Genomic DNA, 24,092 nt, shown 5'->3' on the forward strand with positions numbered 1-24,092 from the left:
CTGGTGAACACACTTTTATTTGGCCTCACGAACTGGGCAGCAAACATTTTCTCCTCCACATCCTGTTTTCTCAGTAATGCTTGCCATTTTTCTGAGGTCTTTTAGGCCGTAGTATGAATGAAGACCTCAGCCTGCAATAACCAAGTCTTCCTACTGACTCATATGAGCTACCAGGCAGAGACTGCTAACTTCACACTGCCTCAGGTTGTGTAGCCTTGGTTTAATGGAGAAATGAGTAGTATATTTGTTTCTAAGGCATTCATGTGTATTCCATTTACCCTGTGTTGCATAGTCTCATAAGCCAGGTTGTGTCTCTTTCCTCAATTCAAGCAATCTAGTTACAGAGTATTCTTTGATTCCCATAGTTTCTTGTAGTAGGACTTTATTGAGACCCCATGTACTAGCTACATTAAAGAGTTTCCTTTCCTTATTACTAGTTATTGGAGATGAGGGCTGTCTATCTCTGTTATCATGCTTTCTTTTTACTCTTTGATTCTTACTGTGAATTCTAAGGGTTCGGACCCCGCAGAGGCTCTATACCATAGCCTTGACTTGTACTCTCTTTCCCTTACATTTTGCTAGCTGTAAAATATACTGACCCAACAACCCTATATTATTCTCTTTTTCTATATTTTCTCTGCCATACCAGAGGCTGATGTAGAGAGTGGCATCCTCATGCCTTTCCCGTTGTATTTCCTCTCACATAGACAAGTTCGTCATGGACAGATAGGTAGGTCTCAGCCATATGATTTAGTGTCTAGAGTAAAGGCCAAAAATAGCCAGCACAGCTTTCTTATGATTTTTTTTTTAAATACACTACTTTGAGGATTGCTGGGTTTGACGCTGGTGGTCCTGGGTTTTATAAGGAAGCAGGCTGAGCAGTCTATGTGATGTAAGCCAGTAAGCACCCTCCATGCCACTGCCTCCGTCAGCTCCTGCCTCCAGGTCCCTGCTCTGCTTTTAAGTTTGTGTCCTAACTTCTTTGATGATGAGCTGTGATGTGGAAGCATAAACTGAATAAACCTTTTCTTGCCCATGCTGCTTTGGTCATGGTGTTTCAACACAGCAACAGTAACCTTAACTAGACATTGACTGTGTACTGGATATGTATTTACTGCACCTTTCTTTATAGTATTTCACCATCTACTTAAGAAATAAAGGGTGCTGCAGAGTGCCGCAAGATGGCGGGCATGGGCTAGGTAGCCAGGGAGGTGGTGGTGGATATGCTACCCTGCTTTCACCAAGGCTGCCAGGCGTCAGGCGCGCAACAGTGGCTGCAGCCCTGGTGGAGGAGGAAATCTGCAGATGCCACCTACCAAGAACTACTTGAGTTACCTGACAGCCCCGGAGTATTCTGCCTTTGAAACAGACATCATGAGAAACAAATTTGAAAGACTGTCTGCTCGACAGCTGATTGAATTACTCAGCATGAAATGGTATGAAGCCAACCCCTTCCTCAGGTCAAAAAAATGGTATTACTGCGTGACAAGACTGTGCAAACAGTTCTATGGCCCAGCTGGAGCATCACACAGTCTGGATTGAGAATCTGGAGCTGATGTCGCAGCATGGATATAATGCCTGTAAAGTGTACAACGGAAGATTGAACATGCACAGAGAGCTTCATAACTTAAGGAAACATATTCAGGATTTAAACTGGCAGCCAAGAACATGCAGCTTACAGCTGGGGCTAAGTTGAGAGAGATGGAGTCAAATTGGGTGTCGCTGGTGAGTAAGATCAGAGACTGAGCGGACTATTGGACAGCTAGAAAACTATCTATCAAATCAAGCAGCAGCATGGGGAGGCAAACAAGGAAAATGTCTGCCAAGACTTCTGATGACGTGGGCAGCAAGGAAGAGAAGTGTGCTCTGTGAGACTTGGCCCAGGGATTTCCTCAGGGTGGCTGCTGCTGAAGTGTTCAGAGGCCATGGACTGTGTGAACTGTCGTATTGCTTCTATTGTCTTAGCAAATAAAGGTTGTCAACACGTCGCTATTTCTATAGCTGTAAAAACCTGGGTTTTCAAAGTCAGTATGACCTCACAGTAATCTTCTCATATTTTGTAGAGAAGTCTTTTCTTTTTTTTTTTTTAAAAGGCTTCACATTTTGTAACGAAGCTCCTTTACTTCTGAGGCTTCCAGTGTGTTCAGGAAGCTGGCAACCTTGAATTTGTGTCTTGTTGAATATAGTTCTAAGCATTTAAAAAAAAAAAAAAGAAATAAAGGGTGCTTAATAAACATTGCTTTAATAAACAGGAATGTATAAGAGGTGTGGTCTTTGAAAATCGGAGTAAACTCTCCAACTTTTATACTAGATGACATTATAAATACATTAATGACATGAAGAAAAAAGTTACATGGGTTATAGAGCCATGGAGAACTTGGAAGTAGCTTTTAAAAAGATTATTAAAGGATAGATACAATCTGAAAGTGAATATTATACTTTAAAATATGAATTTAACGTTTTAAATAACAGGAAGTAAGATGATATTTGAATAAGTTAAAATTTAAGGGCATTCAACATGTTATACTGATTCTCATAGTGGCCACACAAGAATTATTATGAAGTATTCCTTGATTTCATATTTTCATCTTTTCTGCTTTGATGATCCAATTTGATTTTTACTTTAAAGTATAGTTAATAAAATTAACTAAATTCAACGTTAGAGGCTATGTATTAGAGATACTGAATCTAATGTCTGCTAGGATCAGGTCAAATAGTATGTAGATATTCCAGTCCTGCTTTAATAGAACTGTAGCTGTCAGCTACAATGGTTACTCCTGATTGGCAACTTGCTGGGGTGATTTAGAATCACACAAACAAATCTGTCAGCGTGTCTGTGAAGAATTACTTAGGTTTTGTTAGTTGATGTTGGAAGACCCATCCTAAATGTGGTTGTTATTATTCAATGGGCTGAGGTCCTGGGCTGAATAAAAAGCAGAAAATGGGCCAGCACCAGCATCCATTGCTATCTGTTTTCTAACTAAGCATGTAGCGCTGCTGCAGTCCCCCTCAGCCCCCGCTCCCCATTAGCTCTATCCCACTGAACTCTAAGACAAACTTTTTTTTGGGGGGGTTAGGTATTTGTACAGAGCCATGAGAAAAGGAACTACTTTATCAGCATTGGGTGTGATTGTAGACACTATCTGGTTTCTGAGTCTCTGTCACACTTCTGATTCATAGTCATCTGAGCCACTGTTTGAACATTTAAAAACTTTTATTATTGTTATTTACTTTTGTATGGAAGAGTTTGTTTGGACTTATGGTTCTAGAGGATTCAGTGTGTTGTGGCCTTCAGGCCATGATAGTAGGTGGCAGGCATGCTGGCAGGATCAAGAAGCTAAGAATTCACATCTTCAAACACAGACGTAAGGCGAAGAGAGTAAACTGGAAGTGGAATGATGCTGGTCATCGCAAAGCCCACCCCAGTGATGCACTTCTTTATCAAAGCTGTGTCACCTAAGCACGCCAAGCAGTGCCACAGCCTGGGCACCAGAGGTTCAAATACCAAAGCCTAGGGGAGACATTCCATATTCAAACCACCACAGTCCCCTCTCTTGCCCCTATCGGTCTCATGGCCATATCATAATGTAGGATACATTTAGGTCAGTTCTTAAAACCCCTGGTCTTTCTGTCTTAAAGGCCAAAGTATCTTCTGAGACTTAAGGCAGTCTCTTAATTGCTTTGCTTCCTGCATCTCTCTCTCTCTCTCTCTCTCTCTCTCTCTCTCTCTCTCTCTCTCTCTCTCTCTCTCCCTCCCCCCTCCCTGTTCCTCTCTCTCGGCTGTTCTCCTCCCCATACTCAGCTCTCCAGGAAACATGCCATATGACTGGTATCTCCATTAGCTCCGATTCACGAGAAACCCAGGCTTCCCTTTCACAGTTTCATATAGTCGTCTTGCAGGGCTTCTTCCCTCTCAGATCCCTCACACAGGGATTCTCCTGCCCCACACTACATGGCCATGGCAGCATTCTGAAACTGTGGATGAAAACCCCTTGGCCTTTCATCCTTCCTGCCTCTAATTGTAGCACCGTGTGGACCAATGGTGAGTTCAGCTGCCACCTTTGGCTAGCTCCTGATCCCTTTGAATCAAGTTAGCAGCATTTTTTCCTTCTTTTTATTAAAAGTACTTCATTTCTTTCTAGGAGCACGAGTTGGAAGCTTAACTGAGGGCACCCTCCTTTTCTTTCAGTGCAGATCAGAACTTTGTTTAATGGTGCTAATCTCCGTAATTACAGACCCTCTTCTAGAACTTTTGGATGTAGCATTACGATCCCTAGTGCTCTTTTATTTTCTCTTTAAACTGAACATTTGTATTTCTCTATGCCCAATTTGATTTTTTCATTGTAGGCTTGAGTAAGCATTATGAATAACATTCATTCCACAGATTTTACATTATTATGTTATCTAGGAATTTAGCATCAGGCAGGTTCTTAGGACAAGGGTAGAAGGCTGCCAAACTCTTCGTTGAATTTCATAAGAATAACCTCTGGCTTAATTGCTAATAAATATTCTTTGCCTCTGAAAACTCATGCAAACTCAAAAGTCTTGATTGCTCTCAGCATACTACTGTTTTCCAAACTTCTGCTAAGATGGCCTCTTTAGTTCTGATAATGTCTTTTCCAGTTCAAAGTTCCAAAGTCTTCTAAAAACCTACATGGTGAGGTTCTTCATAGCAACAGCCCACTCTGATACTAGTTAATATTAGTTACTTTTCTGTTGCCGTGACAAAGCAGCACAGTCAAGAATTTTGTGGTTGGGAAGTGTTTATGTGGCAAAGTGGCCTGGCCAAGGACATTTGTGGTTGGGAGTGTTTATCTGAACTTATGAGTCTAGAGGTCTAACAATCTATCACTGTGATGAGCATAGCAGGAAGTATGGGTGCAGGAACAAGAAGTTGAGAGCTCACATTTTCAAATGCAAGCATGAATCATAGAGAGCTCTTGTTATTAACATTCTGTCTTTTATCTTTAAGCTGTGTATCTTAGTGAGGTGTGTTTCCTTTTTTTTTTTTTTTTTTTTCTTTTTTTCGGAGCTGGGGACCGAACCCAGGGCCTTGCGCTTGCTAGGCAAGCACTCTACCACTGAGCTAAATCCCCAACCAATGAGGTGTGTTTCTTGGAGGCAGGAAAGTAATTGATGCTTTTTTAAGAGTCCAGTCTACTGCTCTTTATTGGGGAGGTAACATTATTGGTATTGAAAGTTATTATTGAAAGATATGTATTAATTCCTGTCATTGTGTTAATTTTGTGGTATCTGTGTTCTTAGTTTTCCTTTTTAATTACAGACCTAAAATTGGTTGTTTTTGTTTGTTTCTCTGGTCGCCTCTTGGATATACTTACCCTTTTCCAATCTGAAGCAGTCCTTCCCGGTATCCCGTACAGTGTTGCCTTTGTTGTCATACAGCTGCCTTTATTGTGGGACGTCTTCTCCTCTGATCACGACGATAGTCTGCCAGAGATCGAGCCTGGGCTACTGTCTGTAGTCTCTTAGGGAACATAGAACACAAGGTTCTGTAAGTTTCGTGTTTTGACCATGGAATGACTTGGAGAATTGGTTTTCTGGTCCTGTTGATTTGCTGTTCTGTATTCCTCTTGTACCTTATAGATCCATTTCCATTGTTTTGAGAAACTTTTTTTCCCTTGACTTCATTGAAAATATTTTCTGTGTCTTTGACCTGAGTTTATTCTCTGTGATCTTTCATAGTTCACAAGATTTCCCGCATTCTTTCTTCATTTTTTTTTAATTTATCATTTTCCTTGACAAAGTGCTCTAATTCCCTTATCCTGTCTTCAAGTACAAATCTTCTGTTTTCCACTTGATCCATTCTATTTGTGAAGTTTTGCATTGACCATTCATTCATTCATTCATTCATTCATTCATTCATACACTGTAGCTTTCTTTAGACACACCAGAGGTTGTGAACCACTATGTGGTTGCTGGGAATTGAACTCAGGACTTCTGGAATAGTAGTCAGAGTTTTTTTTTTTTTTTTTTTTTTAAATCCAATTGGTAAGATATAATTGCCCACTTAAACATACAATGCCCGGTACTATCCATCCCTTGAGAACATTAATAACAACCTATAAATACACAGAACAGAGTCTTTTTTTTAAATTAACTTGAGTATTTCTTATATACATTTCGAGTGTTATTCCCTTTCCCAGTTTCCGGGCAAACATCCCCTCCCCCCTCCCCTTCTTTATGGGTGTTCCCTTCCCTATCCTCCCCCCAATTACCACCCTCCCCCCAACAGTCTAGTTCACTGGGCATTTAGTCTTGGCAGGACCAAGGGCTTCCCGTTCCACTGGTGCTCTTACTAGGATATTCATTGCTACCTATGAGGTCAGAGTCCAGGGTCAGTCCATGTATAGTCTTTAGGTAGTGGCTTAGTCCCTGGAAGCTCACAGAACAGAGTCTTAACATCACCTGCCATCTTGTCCTGTCACGGCTTCTCTCCCTCTCTCCGTCCTGTCTCTTTCTCTCTCCCTTAGTCTCCTCCTCTTCCTTCAAACTTCTCTCCCGCCCATCCTTCCTTCTCCTCCAATGACAGGCCTCCTTCTATCCTGCCCCGTACCAGTACTTTACAAATTCAATGGAGAGGTGGTTCTGGTGAAGTCACTTGAGTTCTTAGTCCTTGACTAGGCAGCTGTCCTTGGGGCAGTGGAATTAACATCAAAATACAGTAACTTCAGGGGAAACCACAACATTTCACCCTTTTTGTCCAGTTAAAAAACCTTTTCACTTACATATTGAGTACAATTACCCTTCTACATTTAGAAAGCATATGATATACTCAACACCCAGTCCTTCACTATATCAGTTAAACAGAACATTCCATTCCATTCCAGCTTAAGAAAGGCTTAAAATCTATATCTTGGCTAGCTTGTATACTATCTGATAACTGTCCAATAAAATATGTATATTTAGAGTTAAACAGACTGAAAGGCTATTTAACGTCTTCAACCCTGTCAGAAATCTGGGAATGACCAAATATCTATACACAAAGGAAGCCTAACACGGCTTCCAGAAATGAGAGGTTGTAGAGACAAATCTCCACTAGCACAGTCCCCTGTTAGCAACATGTGAGCGCAAGTCTTCAGCCTTCTGGCCCAAAATCAACTGACAGACTCTTGAAATGCAGATTTTGAAGGGCTGATCACTCTATCTTGGCAGAGTTTATCAGTCAACTATTCTGCATAGTTTGTCCTTTTCTGGACAGTATTAGTCTGCAAATGAAACAGGCAGTTTTGTGTAGTGGCTGCCTAGCCATAAAGTATTGCCTCACCTGGAGGTAGAGATGTTCACATTCTTCGTTAAATCCACCAAAGGGTAACTGTTAGGAGCAGATATGTCTCAACAAAAGATAAATAACTTTAAATCTCAAATTTTGTGGATTTCTGACGTTTTTGAAAACCATCTATCTATATAAGGTAATCTGAACTGTTGTCTCCATATCCTAAATATTATCTTGAAAGTACTCTCACAAACTCAGAGCCATGACTTTGCTATTTGAATCTTAACTCACGGGTGTAATCAACTCAGAAGTTTGTAATGACAACAATAGAAGGACTGGCTCTAAACCTTGTACTTTTAAACTCTTTTGACAAATAAATTCTATACCAAAGCAAAGATATGATTTCAGCTTAGTTACCAAATGAGATTATGACTGAACAATTCAATCTAGCTAATTCCTCCCTGTTAAATTACAACCAATTTTAAGTACTTCATAAAAACAATTTTAGAATAACCACTTTCAGCCCCCCAAAGTCCAGGGAATTGGGGCGACGACTCCTCTATAACTTCTTCAAGCTGTACATGGGCGTTGAGATATCCTTAGGGGTAGAGGTTAGGAAGAATGAAGCAAATGCTGTAGCCGGATGTGTCCTGACTGGACCCAGCTGAAAGTCCTTGAGACCAGGAATCCAAGTAGGCACACTCTGTAAAATACAACTCTGAAGACAAAAGTTTAGAATCAAGATATCTTTTTGTTTGATTCTCCTGAATAAATTTTTCAGGCGGTCTACCTCTATCAAATCTGATCAGTATGACTCTGTGAGGTTTCCAGAGCCTAATCACAGGTTTTAAAAACACAAAGACAAAATCTTTCTCCCAAAATACTGTGTTCCTTAGTCTGAAACCAGAAAAGCTTGTATCTTGCACTCTCTCTCAGAGTAATAATATAATCATAAAACTCAACGTCACACCCATTATGAATATTAAACAATTTTTTAAAAAAGGAAGTAAGCTAAACAATGAGCCTGATAGGCTTTTGTACTCTGTGATATCGGGAAATTATCCCAAAATTCCCGTGGAGCCCACGTTAAGAGAATCTGAGCTTCCTGTGGTGGTAAATATCAAAAGTAACCACAAACCCTCACTAGCTGGCATCAACGAGCCATATGGTCTTTAGTGGGGTAATTCATAAGACAAACCAAATACTTTCTATCAATTCCAATATCAATAAGCAACATATCAAACCAGGACTTTAGCTCAAAATATCTCAATCTGTTAAGCTCTCTACCCGGAGCCACAGATTTTTCTTTATCCTTAATAACTTCTATAATATATCTGCATTCACTCTCCCCGGTGTTACAGACATTAATCACAACTCTCTACTTGGAGGTAGTGACTAATTTTTCCCTATCTAAGTTCCGAACCATAGATGAAAATCACCACGTGATTTGGGTAATCTCTTTACTCTTCTTTCTAAAAACAAACGCCTTCTCTCAATTTTAATACCAATAAACAACTTAAAACTCAGGAATTTAACCCAAAATACATCCATCTGTTAAGCTCTCTACCCGGAGCCACAGATTTTTCTTTAACCTTAATAACTTCTAAAATATATGCCTGCATTCACTCTCCTTGGTGTTACAGACATTTCATCACAACTCTCTACTTGGAGGTAGTGACTAATTTTTCCTCTCTAAGTTCTGAACCGTGGATGAAAATCCCCACCTGATTCAGGTAATCTCTTTACTCTCTTCTTTCTAAAAATAAACTCAATCACCTTTTAATAATACCTGTAATTAAGAAGTAGCTTGTCTAACTAGGATTTCAACCCAAAATTCCCGTGGAGCCCACGTTAAAAAGAATATGAGTATCCTGAAAGACTTTCTAAACAACTTTCTTTAAAAAGCAGCTTTTAATCTCTGACTCTCTGATCTGCTATTACTTATCACACAGCAGGGGACCTACAGCCTGCCAGCCCAGGTGGCTTCTGCTTTCTTTGTTTGAATTCCCGCCCTTAAGATATCACATGACTTAACATGGCGCCGGCCTCCTCTTACTTAGAAAATAAAAACTTTCTCTCAACTCTCAGGCTTACTAGTGGATTCTTGCCCATCACCTTGGCTCGACATCTGTTGTTGTAAGAATATAAAAATAATAAAAAGTAATGGTGTCTTTTACCCCGTTAGCTCTGTACCGCGGTGCCCAGATATCTGCTAGATATCTTGGCGGAAACACATCCCAGCCACACGATTTCCTACACTCAAACCCTCACATAAAAGAACACACGACACAATAATCTTAGATCCAATTGGTAAGATATAATTGCCCACTTAAACATACAATGCCCGGTACTATCCATCCCTTGAGAACATTAATACCAACCTGTAAATACACAGAGCGGAATCTTAACATCGCCTGCCATCTTGTCCTGCCACGGCTTCTCTCCGTAGTCAGAGCTCTTAACTGCTGAGTCATCTTTCCAGCCTTCCATTGAGGTTTTTTATTTGGTTTACTAAATTTTTTAATTCAAGTTTGATTTCAGCTTGAATTTTCTTCAGGAATAATTGGCCCCCCTTCTCCTCCTCCCCCCTCCTCTTCTTCCTCCTCTTCTCCTCCTCCTCTCCCCCCTCCTCTTCTCCTCTTGTTTTCTCTTTCTCCTTCCTCTCCCTTCCTCCCTCCCTCCCTTCTTTCCTTCCGTTGTTTGTTTTTTTCTTTTGTTTATTTGAGACAGGGTTTCTCAGTGTAGCCCTGTCTGTCCTGGAAGTTGTCCTGTATTCCAGGATATCCTTGAACTTAGAGATCCATTTCCTCTGCCTCCCCAGTGCTTGGATTAAAGCCATGCACCATCACCACCCATCTGTTTCTTTACTATGCTCTATTTTTATATAACTTTAATTATTTTTCTTATTTCAACTACATTTTCACAGTCTTCATTCTGGCATTTTAAAATATTTTTTGAGTTTCTTGAACATATTTAAAATTGCCAATTTAACATTATTGTCCTATGAATCATTTTTGTTGGTTTTCTCAGGGAACATTACTATCGGAGTAGTACATTTGGGAGGGAACTTCTTATCTTAATTACTCTCATAGTGTATGTTTTTGTGATAGAGTCTAAGCTTCTGCAGTTAAATCATTATTAGTGGTATTATTTCTTGGTCTGGTTATGTATTCCACCTTCATTGGGTTACTGATTAGGTTAGTTAGGTCACTGTTGTTCCTTCAGCTTCTCAGGCTTTGGATGAACTGAATGGTGCTTGAGGTTCAGTGCAGGCCCCTTTCTTAGTGTTCATATGTGATTAAGGTATCAGAAGCAGCCCTAGCACAGTTAGCGGGAGGTGCAGTGAAATTCATGCTACAGCAATTTCTACTCACAACCTCAGAAGTCTGTGGAAGCCTCAAAGGATTCCACAAATTATCCTTAGGTCGCAGTGTTTGGGTTCATTGTGGGAGCTAGTGATGCTACCTGCAGGAGGTATTTGCCACCCCTCTGTTTTGAAGTAGGGTTTTTCACCATTGCCTTGGCTGTCTGGGAACTCACTATGTAGGCCAGGCCAGGCCTGAGCTCAGAAATCCACTTTCAGAGTGCTGGGATTCTAGGTGTGCACCACCACATCTGACTGATAGAATGTGTTCATTTCTTAATGTGTCAGGATGTAATGGTTATAGTGCCTTTGGTTAGCAGTAGTGGAGCCTAGCTAGCACAGGATGCTCAGATGCACTGCCCAGGAACTTGAATTTGCAGTACAGCACCATGTAGCATTGACAAGAGCAGCAGAGGACAATGTGAATTCTAACTCCTATGTAGTTTAGTCAGAGGAAGTAGGCTGGCACAGGCTCATCTAACTAACTCCAGACTAACGGTTAGCATTGTAATGCACAAGATTGATGTCTGAGGTCTGCATGTATGCTCATTTTGGAAAATCATGATAGGAGAGTGGATTGGGAGTAGAGAGTGTATACACTTTCACTTACCGTATCATTTAATTTTTTCTTTTTTTCTTTTTTCTGGAGCTGGGGACTGAACCCAGGGCCTTGTGCTTGCTAGGCAAGTGCTCTACCACTGAGCTAAATCCCCAACCCTGTATCATTTAATTTTTAAAAAGTGCTTCAAAGGCTTTATATGTCAGTTAAGTAAGCAAAGTAAGCATTGTGTTCTTTCTCTCTCTCTCTCTCTCCCCCTCCCCTCCTCCCCCGACAGGTTTTCATGTTTTAACTGGTCTCATAAGTCAGTAAGATTTTGTACTAACTTTATTTTGGAAAAAATGACCTAATCTTATTTTAATGTACAGGATATGAACAATAACAAAAATATATTTTGGGAACGGCTTTAAATTGTCAAGCTTTGCATTTGGGAACTCCATGTGAGTCTTTAGTCCAGCTGTTGCTAAAATACTTTTTCAATTGCTGTAAAGTGTGTCCTAAAGCAAATGGGTGATTGTTCCTGAGGTGTGCATGTGGCAGCCATTTTATGGTATCTGTAGGAAGTTGAGTAGATTTTATTTCTTTGCATTCACTAGTAAGATTCACACTTCTAAATTTCCTTTTTATGTATTGAAAACAAGAATTAAATAACTTAGAAATCTTACATTGGCAGAGAAATTTCATTGCTTCTGTATTGTGATTTGCCAGGAAGTGGTGAATCACATTCTTTTTAATTGCTTGTAATTAGGGTATATTTATTTAAAGTATTTGCTACTATGCAATTAAGATCTACTTGTTTCTATTTCCTTCAATTTATCCTGGAGTTTGTCCAAGTTGAATTTTAATGAGTTGTTTATACCACTAGTTACACTAGGATTTATTTTTCCCTAGAGAGTAATGTTTGCATTGATAGTTTCTAAACCTGTTCCGTAAAATGAACATATATTCAGACCAAAGTTTCTGAACATAAGCACAAGACATTTGCCAAATAAATGACCAACATAACTGTTAAAACACAACTTGGTGATATTTTAAGATAAGTCTAGAAGTTGTTAGATATTTTATTATTATTTTGTATTGAGCTTCTTTGTTTTAAATAAATGTGCAGTGGTATAAATCACAAGGAAAAGTCACACTTTTATTGTGTATTTTCACTGACATTTTAATGAGTCCCCCAGTTGCTTTAAGTTGTAAAATCTATTGATCTTTAAAATTTTCTGAAGCAGAGATAGCGTAATGTGAAGACTCGATGAAGTGCATAGTACAAACGTGGCATTCGTAACTCACCTAGCTTGCTAGCTGGTCAAACATAATTCAAACTTGGCAAGAGAAGGAAAAGCCTTCTCTATTGATATTGTTACATCAACATTATTAGGAATGTTGTATCAACTACTATGTGTTGCCAAATAATTTTAAGTTAAAAGAGGTGTAACAAACTATACTTTTGTGATTGATGTTACTGAAAAATAAAACCTTCAAAGTATTATGTGTATATGACAAAATTATCTTGTTTACTATTGAATAATAATATGCAAAATGTATTTTCTCTGATAGTAAATCTGAAGAAGAGAATTACTCTCCAACCTTAGGAAATAATGAAATCTTTTAAAACTTGCCTATGAATGTTCTTATTTATACCAATGTAATCTATTGGGAACCATTTTTTTTTTTTTTAGCTCATTTGAGGTTTGAAATTTGAAGTACTGTATAAAGTAGCTAAATTTATTCTGAGATAAAAAGTCTCCCTGGTACCGAGTATCCCCTTATAATTTCAGCTTACAGTCATGAGGTTCTTTTAGGATCATGGCTTTTGCTGTGCTCCAGTGCCCAGTGCTGTGTCAGGATGAAATCACAGTGTCTAGGTTTATGATACTAGGTTCATGTAGACGTCCCAGGCGTTTGTGTTCTTTATTAGTGTTAGTTGAAGAATTTTTATTTGTTCATGAATACAAATGAAAACTTGAAAACATAGTAGAGAGAAGCAGCCGTGCATTTTGAAAGGGAAAGAAAGATTTAGAAAATGACGCCCATTAGAATTAAATACTGTTTTGTGAATTCTGTCTGATTGGTTACTCTCCCATTGTTCTGATCAGTACAGTCTTATTTATTGGTGTAAGGAATCTTTCGTGTAGCGTACATTTCCCTTGTAGTTTACTCCCTTTAGTGCATGACCAGGATTGTAGACCAGAGGGTGAATGTAGGTAGAATTACTGATGCCAGTGGATGTTGGGGAGGTGCGGTGACTGTCTTAGCTGGTGGTTGTCTGTTTCATTGCCTGGCACACCAGTAGAAGTAGGCCAGTGTAGTGCTTATCTTCCCATTGCTCTTGTCACTTTATCTCAGGGAGGGCGTTGGCCACTTGAAGCCTTGTTGCTAGAATGGTACAGGGGATTTTTTCCTTTCCCTTTAAAGGGAAAATTTAAATATTTTAAAGCAAAATCTGGCATTTTAACAATTTTACAGTAATATAATTTAGTGCTTTAAAATATTTTTATAATGTGACAATTATAATCCCTTTTTAATTTCAGAACATTTTCAAAATTTCAACACAAAGATTCAGGTGTATGGGGAAATGCTTCAGTTAGTAAAGTGCCTTCTATGCCTGAGGTTCTGACTTCTGGGTATGGCGATGCATCCGAGTAACACCAGCTTCCCTGATGGGAATGGGATGGGAATGGGGCTGAGATAGGAGGATCCTTGGTACCTGCCAGTCTAGCTAACTCAGTAAGTTTCAGGCTCAGTAAATGGGTCTGTCTCAGGAAATAAGGTATAGAGTGACTGAGGAAGACACCTGTTATTGCCTTCCATCTCCACTCTCCATGCACATGTACAAATATATGCACATTCGTGAACATATACAGGACTGTGTACATGCATGCATGCCACACATACAAACCATGTGAACGTATACCTTTCCCCACTTTTGCAGCACAATTCCTCTAGTATGTTGTGTATAAACACTATTTACTTACTGTTTGTATTTTCTTTTACTTTCATGTATAGGACCAAAAGATCTCAGACTGTTGTAACTGAGGGTATTTTTGAGCTCCCAAATCTCACAATTCAAGCTACAAGAGCACAGACACTTTTGCTGCAAGCAGTGTATCAGAGTTGGTTTCATAGTGGGAATGCCAGCTCTTCAACAGTAAATGAGGCTCTGATGAGTGAAGTCTTCCAGACGACAGGTAAGAACACTTTCCTTCATAAGGAAAGTCTGCAGTGATGACTCATACTCAAATCCCTGTGTCTAGTGTGCTCAACTTAATGTTAGTCCTTAGGTGGAGGTAGATACTTACTCGGCATCTAGGTTCCTCACCCCACAGTCATGATAATGTTCCACAGTACACACCAATGTGCTGGTGTCTGTTAATTCTTGGTAGGTCATGCATACCCAGAGATTTATCCTTTCCTTTTGGAGTTTCTGGTTTATTGAAATATTAGCTTTCAAAATATTCTGTAATGATCTTTACATTTCATTTGTACCTGTGGTAATGTACCCCCTTCTCTAATATTTGTCTTCTCTTGCTCATTTGGCTAAGGGTCTGTTAATCCTGCTTATTATTTTAACTCTATTTTAACTATTTTTCCATTTGTTATTTCTTTTCATCCTCTGAGTTTGGGCTTGGGCTGTTTTTGTATTGCTAAGCCCTTAGGTACATGGCTATGCTAATTAGTTGTGTTCTTTCTGACTTAAGCATAATCATCTACATCCATAAAAGCCTCTGTGAGCCAATTTGCTGTTTAAGTTGTATTTTCATTTGATTGTAGGATTTTTTTTTGTTTCTTTTGTGATCTTTACAGCGACATAGTTGTCATTCCAAAGTCAGTTCTTCCATTTTCATGAGTTTTCCAGTTTCCTTTGCTATTTATTTGTATTATTTAGTCACAGTACAATAAAGGTCACAAATTTTAGTATTTTGTGTTGGTCAGCATTTGCTCTTTAGACCTAAATGTGATATATTTTAGAGAAAGTTTCATAGGCTGTCTAGTATAAAGTAATTTCTGGTTAGATTTCTGTGAGGAGGAGTGGAGATGGGGGACTGTCGTTCACTAAGTTGATGCCATCACATGGCAGTAGAGAGAGGGGATGTTTACTTTCTCTCGTCTTTGTTATCACTGTCCAGGTTGGCCTCACACTTGGGATCTTACTTTTGTCACCACCCGAGTGTTGGGATTACATGTGTGTAACCACACCAAGCTTCTCTCTTCTTTTATGGCCACTGGCATTGAGTCTTGGAAGCCATACTCTGATGGGATTGGCATTCTCTATTCACCTCATAAAGGGCCTGCATTTAAACTTCGTAGCCTGACTGAGGAAGTGTTTTGCTCTCTTGCCCGGCAGTAGAGGTGCACAGTTTTAACCCCAGCACTCAGGAGGTAGAGGCAGGTGGGACTTTGAGTAGGAGGCCAGCTTAGCCTAGAGAGTGAGATCCAGGACAGATAGTGCTACACAGAGGAATTCTGTCATGAAAAACAAACAAACAAACAAACATAGTGTCTGCCTCTCAGTACCTCACAGAGGGGATCACTTTCCAGTACTTCACCCTTGTAGGACACACTGAAACCAATGCCAACCTCAGCTGAGTTCGCATGCTTGCTGTACAACCTCATTCTATTCCAAGGCATTTAAAAATTTATTATTTCCTTTACTTTGAGATTATTCTATAATTACATCATTTCTCTCATCTTTTTTCCAAACTCTCCTATAAAACCCTCCTTGTTTTCTTTCAATTTTTTTATTAATTGTTATAGCCGTTTGTATATGTGTACATATTCTTAACCTGTACAGTTTGTATAATGTTCCTTGTATGTATGTTTTCAGGGCTGACCATTTGTTATTGGTCATGAATACCAATGAACTGTATATAAAAATGAACTGTAAAGTGAAAAAATATTCCAGAAATTATTCTAAATTATCATCCTTAAGCATTAAATAAGTGTCTTAGACAAATGCCAGTAATTCAATGTTTTGTAACCTGTTGTATCCTAAGATCTCAGTTTAGTGGAATTAATAATGTTTTAGAGATTGAGGAATCAGGCAGATTGTATTGTTAGAAAATGTTACTTCTTTTCTAAGAGCTTGAGAGAATGAAAAAAATAATTGAAAACACTTAAACTTATCTAAAATATATTTTTAAAGTTAATTTTCCAAGTGGATAGTGTTTTGTCATTCCCCCACCAGGCTGGTCTACTTGTGTGAATTTCAGTACTAACGTAGTATTTATAAAATTGTGCACCAAAGTTTCTTGCTGACGATACTGAAAGTATATATGAATTTTGGGTATTAAGTTTCAGTATTTATGTTCTTGTGTACTTATATACTGTCAGTATACAATGTTTTATTAAACTTTGCTTAATGCAGTTTGTTGATACATGGAGTCTTCAGCTTTAAAGCTAGTTCTAAATTACTACAGTAATGAAAGGTGTTGTGCTTAAGTTACTACAATCTGTGGAGAAGATTTTTCCATCCTACAGTGACTGAGTGGCACTTTCCAGTATCTTCATCTGCCTGTTGTCTAGCTCCCTGTTTCCTGAGATGCTCACAGTGTCCTGAGAGTCACTAACAAAGTGTAAGGTGTTCTTTCATTTCTGAACTTGCTTTGATTTTATTGTACATTATTTTGCTTGCTTATTATCCCCTCTTCTTTGACCACTAGTACTTTTCCACTCAAGTCTTTCCCCTTGAGCTTCATATGAAGCTAATTATCATTGACTTGTTCTTGTCAAAATTTCATCATTTAATAATACTCTTAATCTACATTTGCTTACTCCTCATGTCAGAAAGGCTTTTCCTTTATTTCTTTACTTTCTTCATTCCTTCTGCTCTGTTTCTAAAGCAGATTTCTTTTACTATGCAAGTAACCTTTTCAGTATGTTTTTATATTCCTAACATTGTGGTCATAACTATAATAAACTTTAAAACATTCTCAAAAGAATCGATTGAGAGAGAGAGAGAGAGAGAGAGAGAGAGAGAGGTGTGTGTGTGTGTGTGTGTGTGTGTGTGTGTGTGTGTGTGTGTGTGTGTGTGTGTGTGTGTATTTACCTAACCTTTCAACCCTTTCAGCCATAGTCAGAGACTAATCTAGTGCTTGGTTGTTTGGATTTGTCTACTCTCGATAATTCTGTAGTCTTGAATTAGTTAAACCCCTTTGGCTCTGAGCAAGTCTTGTGAGTGCTACACTTGCCCAAGAGGTCTCTGGATTTGCAAATGAAAGACAGACAGACAGACAGACACACAGATACTGTCTCTCTGTCTCTCTGTGTGTCTGTCTGTCCGTCCCTCTCTCCTCCCCCCCTCCCTTCTCTCTGCTTTTTGATATGCCTTGACAAGCTCAATGACTGGGCACTTCTAAACCTCCCTGAGGCTAGCACACACTCCCCTCTAGTATTTCTGAGTTAACATCTCTTAAAATCTTTATTTTATCTCTGCTACCCCAGACCCAATTGGGCAAGTGGTTCCTAGGGCCCGCCCTGTCTCCCCCCAGCCATTGGCTGTATGGCAATTCTTTATTATCAATTGAAGCCAGAGGTAGGCAGGGCCCCTCAGATCTAGAAGTGTGGCTTTTGGGAGCTGAAATAAGACAAAGCATTAGAACCAATTCCCAACAGGTTCATAGAAATAGAACCTTTAAAACATGCATTTGTATTGACTAAGGTCTTAGCATAACATTTTCAAAGTACCTGTAGTATAGAATGTGTCATTTCTGAAACCATTTCTTATTGGTATAGCAAAATACCTAACTTGGGTCCATTAGAGTTTGAAGAGATTGATTTTGTTCACAGATTTGGCTAGAGGTTTTAATATGGAATGCATGTTCTGCTTCACTCTGTTGAGGACACTTCTGTGTGTGTCACAAGTGATAGAAGTAGAAGGGGACATAGCTAGTATGGCAGGGAGCAAGCATTCTTGGCCTTAGTGAGTATTAAGTGCTCTCGTAAGAACCAACATTTCCTCAAGTCAGTGGCATCCCTTTCCTGTGAGCTAGTTACACTCTCATCTCTATTTCTTTTGATTTTATGTGTATGAGTGTTTTGCCTAAATGTATTAAGTGCTATATGCATGCCTGTACCTAGGTGGCCAGAAAAGTCTGTTTGACTCCCTGGATTTAGAGTTACAGTGATTTTGAGCTGCCAGATAGGTGCTTGAAATTGAACATGGGTACTCTGCAAGAATAGCAGTGCTCTCAGCCTGTGAGCTCTCTTTTCAGCTCCCATCTCCATTTCTAATGATTTCACCACTTAACAGTGCCATACTGGAGACTGCTTGTAGCATGTGAAACTCTGTGGAACATACTCAAGCATGCAGCCTATTACTGTAGAATAGGGTGGCACTGCATGTGTGTGTGTTTCCCATTTTGTTCATCGGTTGTTAATCTTGTTGACTGTTAGGAAGTGTTGTTATGACTACTCCTTAGTTCATGTGAATACATGCTACCATTTCTCCAATTCTCTATATGTTTAAGAGTAGAATTGCTGCGTCATTTAGTCCCTCCATATTTAATCTTTTGAGGTCCTGCCAAACTTTGCCAATATCTATAGTACTCTACGCTCTTGTTTGCATTGTGTGATGGTGTGCCCATCTCTCCACAGCTTGGCCATATTTATATGCTGCCTCCCATCGTTATGGATGTACAGTGGTCTATCTGAGGGTTTGATTTTCTTTTGCTCCATGAGTAATGTTTTTATGACTGTATTCGCTATTTATAGATATCCCATTGAAAAAAGTCTGAGTCATTTACTTTTTTTTTTTTTTTTTTTTTTTTTTTTTTAACTTGAGTATTTCTTATATACATTTCGAAAGTGTTATTCCCTTTCCCGGTTTCGGGCAAACATCTCCCCTCTCCCTCCCTTCGTATGGGTGTTCCCTCCCCACCCCTTCCCCATTGCCGCCTCTCCCAACAGTCTAGTTCACTGGGGGTTCAGTCTTAGCAGGACCCAGGGCTTCCCCTTCCACTGGTGCTCTTACTAGGATATTCATTGCTACCTATGAGGTCAGAGTCCAGGGTCAGTCCATGTATAGTCATTAGGTAGTGGTTTAGTCCCTGGAAGCTCTGGTTGCTTGGCATTGTTGTACATATGGGTTCTCGAGCCCCTTCAAGCTCTTCCAGTTCTTTCTCTGATTCCTTCAACGGGGGTCCTATTCTCAGTTCAGTGGTTTGCTGCTGGCATTCACCTCTGTATTTGCTGTATTCTGGCTGTGTCTCTCAGGAGCGATCTACATCCGGCTCCTGTCGGTCTGCACTTCTTTGCATCATCCATCTTGTCTAATTGGGTGGCTGTATATGTATGGGCCACATGTGGGGCAGGCTCTGAATGGGTGTTCCTTCAGTCTCTGTTTTAATCTTTGCCTCTCTCTTCCCTGCCAAGGGTATTCTTGTTCCCCTTTTAAAGAAGGAGGAAGCATTCACATTTTGATCATCCGTCTTGAGTTTCATTTGTTCTAGGCATCTAGGGTAATTCAAGCATTTGGGCTAATAGCCACTTATCAATGAGTGCATACCATGTATGTCTTTCTGTGATTGGGTTAGCTCACTCAGGATGATATTTTCCAGTTCCAACCATTTGCCTACAATTTCATAAAGTCATTGTTTTTGATAGCTGAGTAATATTCCATTGTGTAGATGTACCACATTTTCTGTATCCATTCCTCTGTTGAAGGGCATCTGGGTTTTTTCCAGCTTCTGGCTATTATAAATAAGGCTGCGATGAACATAGTGGAGCACGTGTCTTTTTTATATGTTGGGGCATCTTTTGGGTATATGCCCAAGAGAGGTATAGCTGGATCCTCAGGCAGTTTAATGTCCAATTTTCTGAGGAACCTCCAGACTGATTTCCAGAATGCTTGTACCAGTCTGCAATCCCACCATCAATGGAGGAGTGTTCCTCTTTCTCCGCATACTCGCCAGCATCTGCTGTCACCTGAGTTTTTGATCTTAGCTATTCTCACTGGTGTGAGGTGAAATCTCAGGGTTGTTTTGATTTGCATTTCCCTTATGACTAAAGATGTTGAACATTTCTTTAGGTGTTTCTCAGCCATTCGGCATTCCTCAGCTGTGAATTGTTTGTTTAGTTCTGAACCCCATTTTTTAATAGGGTTATTTGTCTCCCTGCGGTCTAACTTCTTGAGTTCTTTGTATATTTTGGATATAAGGCCTCTATCTGTTGTAGGATTGGTAAAGATCTTTTCCCAATCTGTTGGTTGTCGTTTTGTCCTAGTATCTGTTCTTATCAGTCATTTACTTTTTAAAAATGTATACTATCTTTTTGTTTTGAGTTATGTAAACTCTTTATAAAACTTTGATTCCAATTCCCTTGTGGTTTTCAGACATTTTGAGTTTCATTTTTCATTTCAGTTTCATTTCATATCATTTTTCAGATGCTGACTTTTTCTCTTAATTTTTCTTATATCTTCCAGTACATCTTTACAGTGTTCTTTATTATTATTTAGAAATGATATGATTCTTATTTTTTACTGTTTGTGCTTCTCGGTCATCATTAATTTTAGACCCTTTATTCTTCTAAACTTTTTAAATAACATAGACATATTTCTGGTGCTAAACTGCTCACTTTAACTATTAGGATAAACAGTTTGAATTAAGTTCTTTTAGACTCATTTTTTCTCTTCTTTTTTGTTTTCATTTTCTATGTGCTCATTGTGTTAGTTCTACTGGGAAGTAAGACATGTGCTTATGGGGTAAGATGTGCGTGTGGGGTTCATGCGTGCGTGCATGGGTGTGTACATGTGGAGTTCTTGCTTTTTGGGTATGTGCATGCCCCAGCCCTGGTCTGGTGGAAGAAACTGAGTTTTCACAGTTTTTGGAAAGTTTATTTACTATCAAGTTACAGTTTTACTATTTAATGAACTATAAGTTTTAATTTATTAGTAGGTTTTAAAGTCAACTTTACTGACTACAACTAAGATTTTGCAAAAGATAGGATAGAATTCAATAGAACATATGTAATAGGCAAAGTATTAGGTTTGGTATTTTTAAATGTAAAAGGTATACATTAAGCTAAATAAAATCAATGCTCTGTTTTTAGGTAGGGATATGGGTATAATTTAATATGGTTGCTTCTTCAGTATTTCAGTTTTAGAAATAAGAGGATGTAAATCACGTGTGGACAACAAAAAGGAAAACATTTAGTATCTTCAAAGGAATGAAAACGAAGGCATTTTATAGTAACCAATGCACTGCTTTTGGAATTCCATAATTCTTCACATAGAAAACAGTGTTAATTTTTATACCCCTTTAGAAAGTGGACAGTGTTCAGTCACTATTAAAAATATGTGCATATATGTTTAATATTCCTATAAGTAAGCATTTTCAACAAAAAGCTCTTCATTTTTTAAATTGATATTTAAAAATATATGAATCTATGATTTTTAGAATTTCAGAAAATGAATGAAGAGAGACCGGTACTATGTTGTGAGATAATACAAATCATTATATTATTAAGGACAATAAATATTTAATAGTTAGTTTTATATACATTGTTTATATTTATCTAGTAGAAAATTAGATAAATCATCTGAAGAAATTCTCATGCTGATATAGAATTATTTCACTGCTGGTACAGAATTATTTCATAGCTTTACTGATTTTTTTGGAACTTAAAAAAGCATCCTGTGTATTCCATTTTTTTTCATCTTAGTAACTGAAGGTCTTGTCTGTGTAATGTAATACTGGCTTTTCATTTGGTCTTATAATGTACAGCAGCATGCATGTGTCTTAGTCTGTCCCTCCTAACCGTTGGTAGTAGTGTTGCCATACATGTGGAGCATTCTGTTTTATGTCAAACATCAAACTCAAACACCTCTAAGAAGCAAACAGGTTTTCCTCTGATAATCTAAATTATGTTAATCATGTATCACAGAAACGAGATTATTTTGGAGTGTCGAACATAGCATGAGCTTCCACTTTTGAATGGATTTGTTTATGGGACCTTATGAGAGTGTATGTGAATGTGGGCTTATTGAAGCTATATTGATGGATCCATTCTGAACTGTGGACAGCTAGAAGCAAAAGTGTATTATGATATGGTTTTATGTTAATTCTTGCTTGTTTCACCTTGGTTGGAATCTTAGTTAAGGTTCCTATTGCCGTGATTAACACCATGTCACAAGCAACTTAGACACAAAAAGATTTATTTCATCACTTTGTAGTCCATCATCTAAGGAATTGAGGGCAGAAACCTGGAGGCAAGATCTGATGCCAAGGCCATGGAGGGGTGCTGCTTACTGGCTTGCTCTTCATGGCTTGCTCAGCCTGCTTTCTTATAGTAACCAGAACCACTAGCCCAGTCAAGAAAATGCTTCACAGGCTTGCCCAGAGGCAAGGATGAAGACACCATTTTCTCACTCACTTGAGGTTCCCTTTACCCATGTGACTAGCTTCAAAACCAGCTAGCACAGTCAGGTAATATAAACATATTTCCTTCTTAAGTGTTAACACTTAGGAGAGATGGCTTAATTGGAGTGTGGTAATCGATCTTTTAAACCCTATTTTCATTCTTAAACAAAAAACAAGACCTAATAACCAGCCAACCAACCAACCAAAACCCTAAACCTCAAGATTGCAGGGCTTCGCAGGGGAAGTAGGCTCTCTACTACTGAGCCATATCTTTATTTTCTTTGTTATTTTGCTTCATTGAACTGACAGGTATTTTCCTCCCATCTTCAAAATTGTGATAGTGTTTTAACACACATAATTGCCAAATGTAGCATCTTGCCAGGAAACATCTATGTAGGGATATTCTCTATGGAAGTGGTTCTAGGGGAACTCTAGAGGCTTCTGTTCTACTTGCAGTCTACTTGTTCAGTGGTTTAGTTGAGCAGTAAACTTAAATTGAAAGAGTACTGCAAGAAAATAATTACCATTGAAGACAGTGATATCGATGAGAAGAATACAATTCAAGAGGTTGGTTATGTTTTGTTTGAACTTAGAGAAAAAAGTCTTCATTGTGTGTCTTGTTTGTGCTTGATTTCAAGCTGCCAAACATAGCTCTCATGGAAACCTGGGATGGAATACCTGTTTGTAACTCGATGCTTAAATTCTTTAACTTCCTTTCTAGCCCACTACCACCAGTGGCAGTGGAAAAGAAAGGAAATGGGGGAAATGAACCTATTTAGAAAGGTTCTTTGGAGCAGCTCCCATCTGTGTTGTCTGGAAATCGGCAGTTCAGTTTGCAGGTTAACAGCTGCAGCTCAATCCACTTGCAAACACTTTAGGGTACATTGCAGTCCGAATCAGGAGAGCAAACAGGAATCAGCAGCAGTGGCACTACCCAGCAGAGACAGGCAGGCCTCAGCCTTGGCTTGAGTCAGTAGGAGGGACCAGGAGGAACACCAGAGGAAAGGGAAGATTAGTGAAGAGTTGAGACCCACAAGCATTGTACAGCTAGCTCTATAAGCAAACCGAGCTCAGCCTCCATCATGTCACTGTCTGTCCCTTGAGTCCTATTTATACTCTGTAAACATCACATGTGTTCCACTGGTCTTGCCTCAGCACAAGTGACATCACTCAGCTGACACCACTCTGCCGTTCAGCCTGAGCGTGCAGAAGCAGCAAGAAACAGCAACACACAAGCAGATGGGTTTTGGTGCATTTCTCTCTGTGGAGTTCTGAGAAGTGCAGCTCCACTACGCAGTGTAAGGTGGACAGTACATGCCTGTTGTTAGCAAAGGATCCTTTGCTAATGTGCCTGCTTTAGCAGAACATCCTTTCTCCTATGTCTGCTTCATCTAAATGTTCCTTCCTGAGTCTACCTTAGTCTTTCACCTGCGTCTTCCTCAGCTACGTGTTCTTTACATGTTTGCCCCAGCAATCCACCACCCACTGACTTTTCAAAGAACCCACAAGTTTCCACTTCACATTTTCTTAGTTCTAGCGGGTCCAAAGTAGGGTGCTTGATGGGTACATGTCTACATGGGTGCA

The 24,092-nt window shown here is 39.1% G+C and overlaps 1 protein-coding gene and 1 pseudogene across 1 annotated transcript in view; both read left to right on the forward strand.

The window, feature by feature from the left end:
• Positions 1–24,092, forward strand: part of Vps13b (vacuolar protein sorting 13 homolog B) — a 543,994-nt gene that overhangs the window by 67,327 nt on the left and 452,575 nt on the right. The window contains exon 17 of the mRNA XM_032914442.1: positions 14,161–14,342. Coding sequence (XP_032770333.1) covers positions 14,161–14,342 — 182 coding nt within the window. The remainder of the gene's footprint in view (positions 1–14,160; positions 14,343–24,092) is intronic.
• LOC116910541 lies at positions 778–3,687 on the forward strand (annotated as a pseudogene).

This window comes from Rattus rattus, chromosome 1, assembly GCF_011064425.1.
Source record: "Rattus rattus isolate New Zealand chromosome 1, Rrattus_CSIRO_v1, whole genome shotgun sequence".
Lineage (NCBI taxonomy): Eukaryota > Metazoa > Chordata > Mammalia > Rodentia > Muridae > Rattus > Rattus rattus.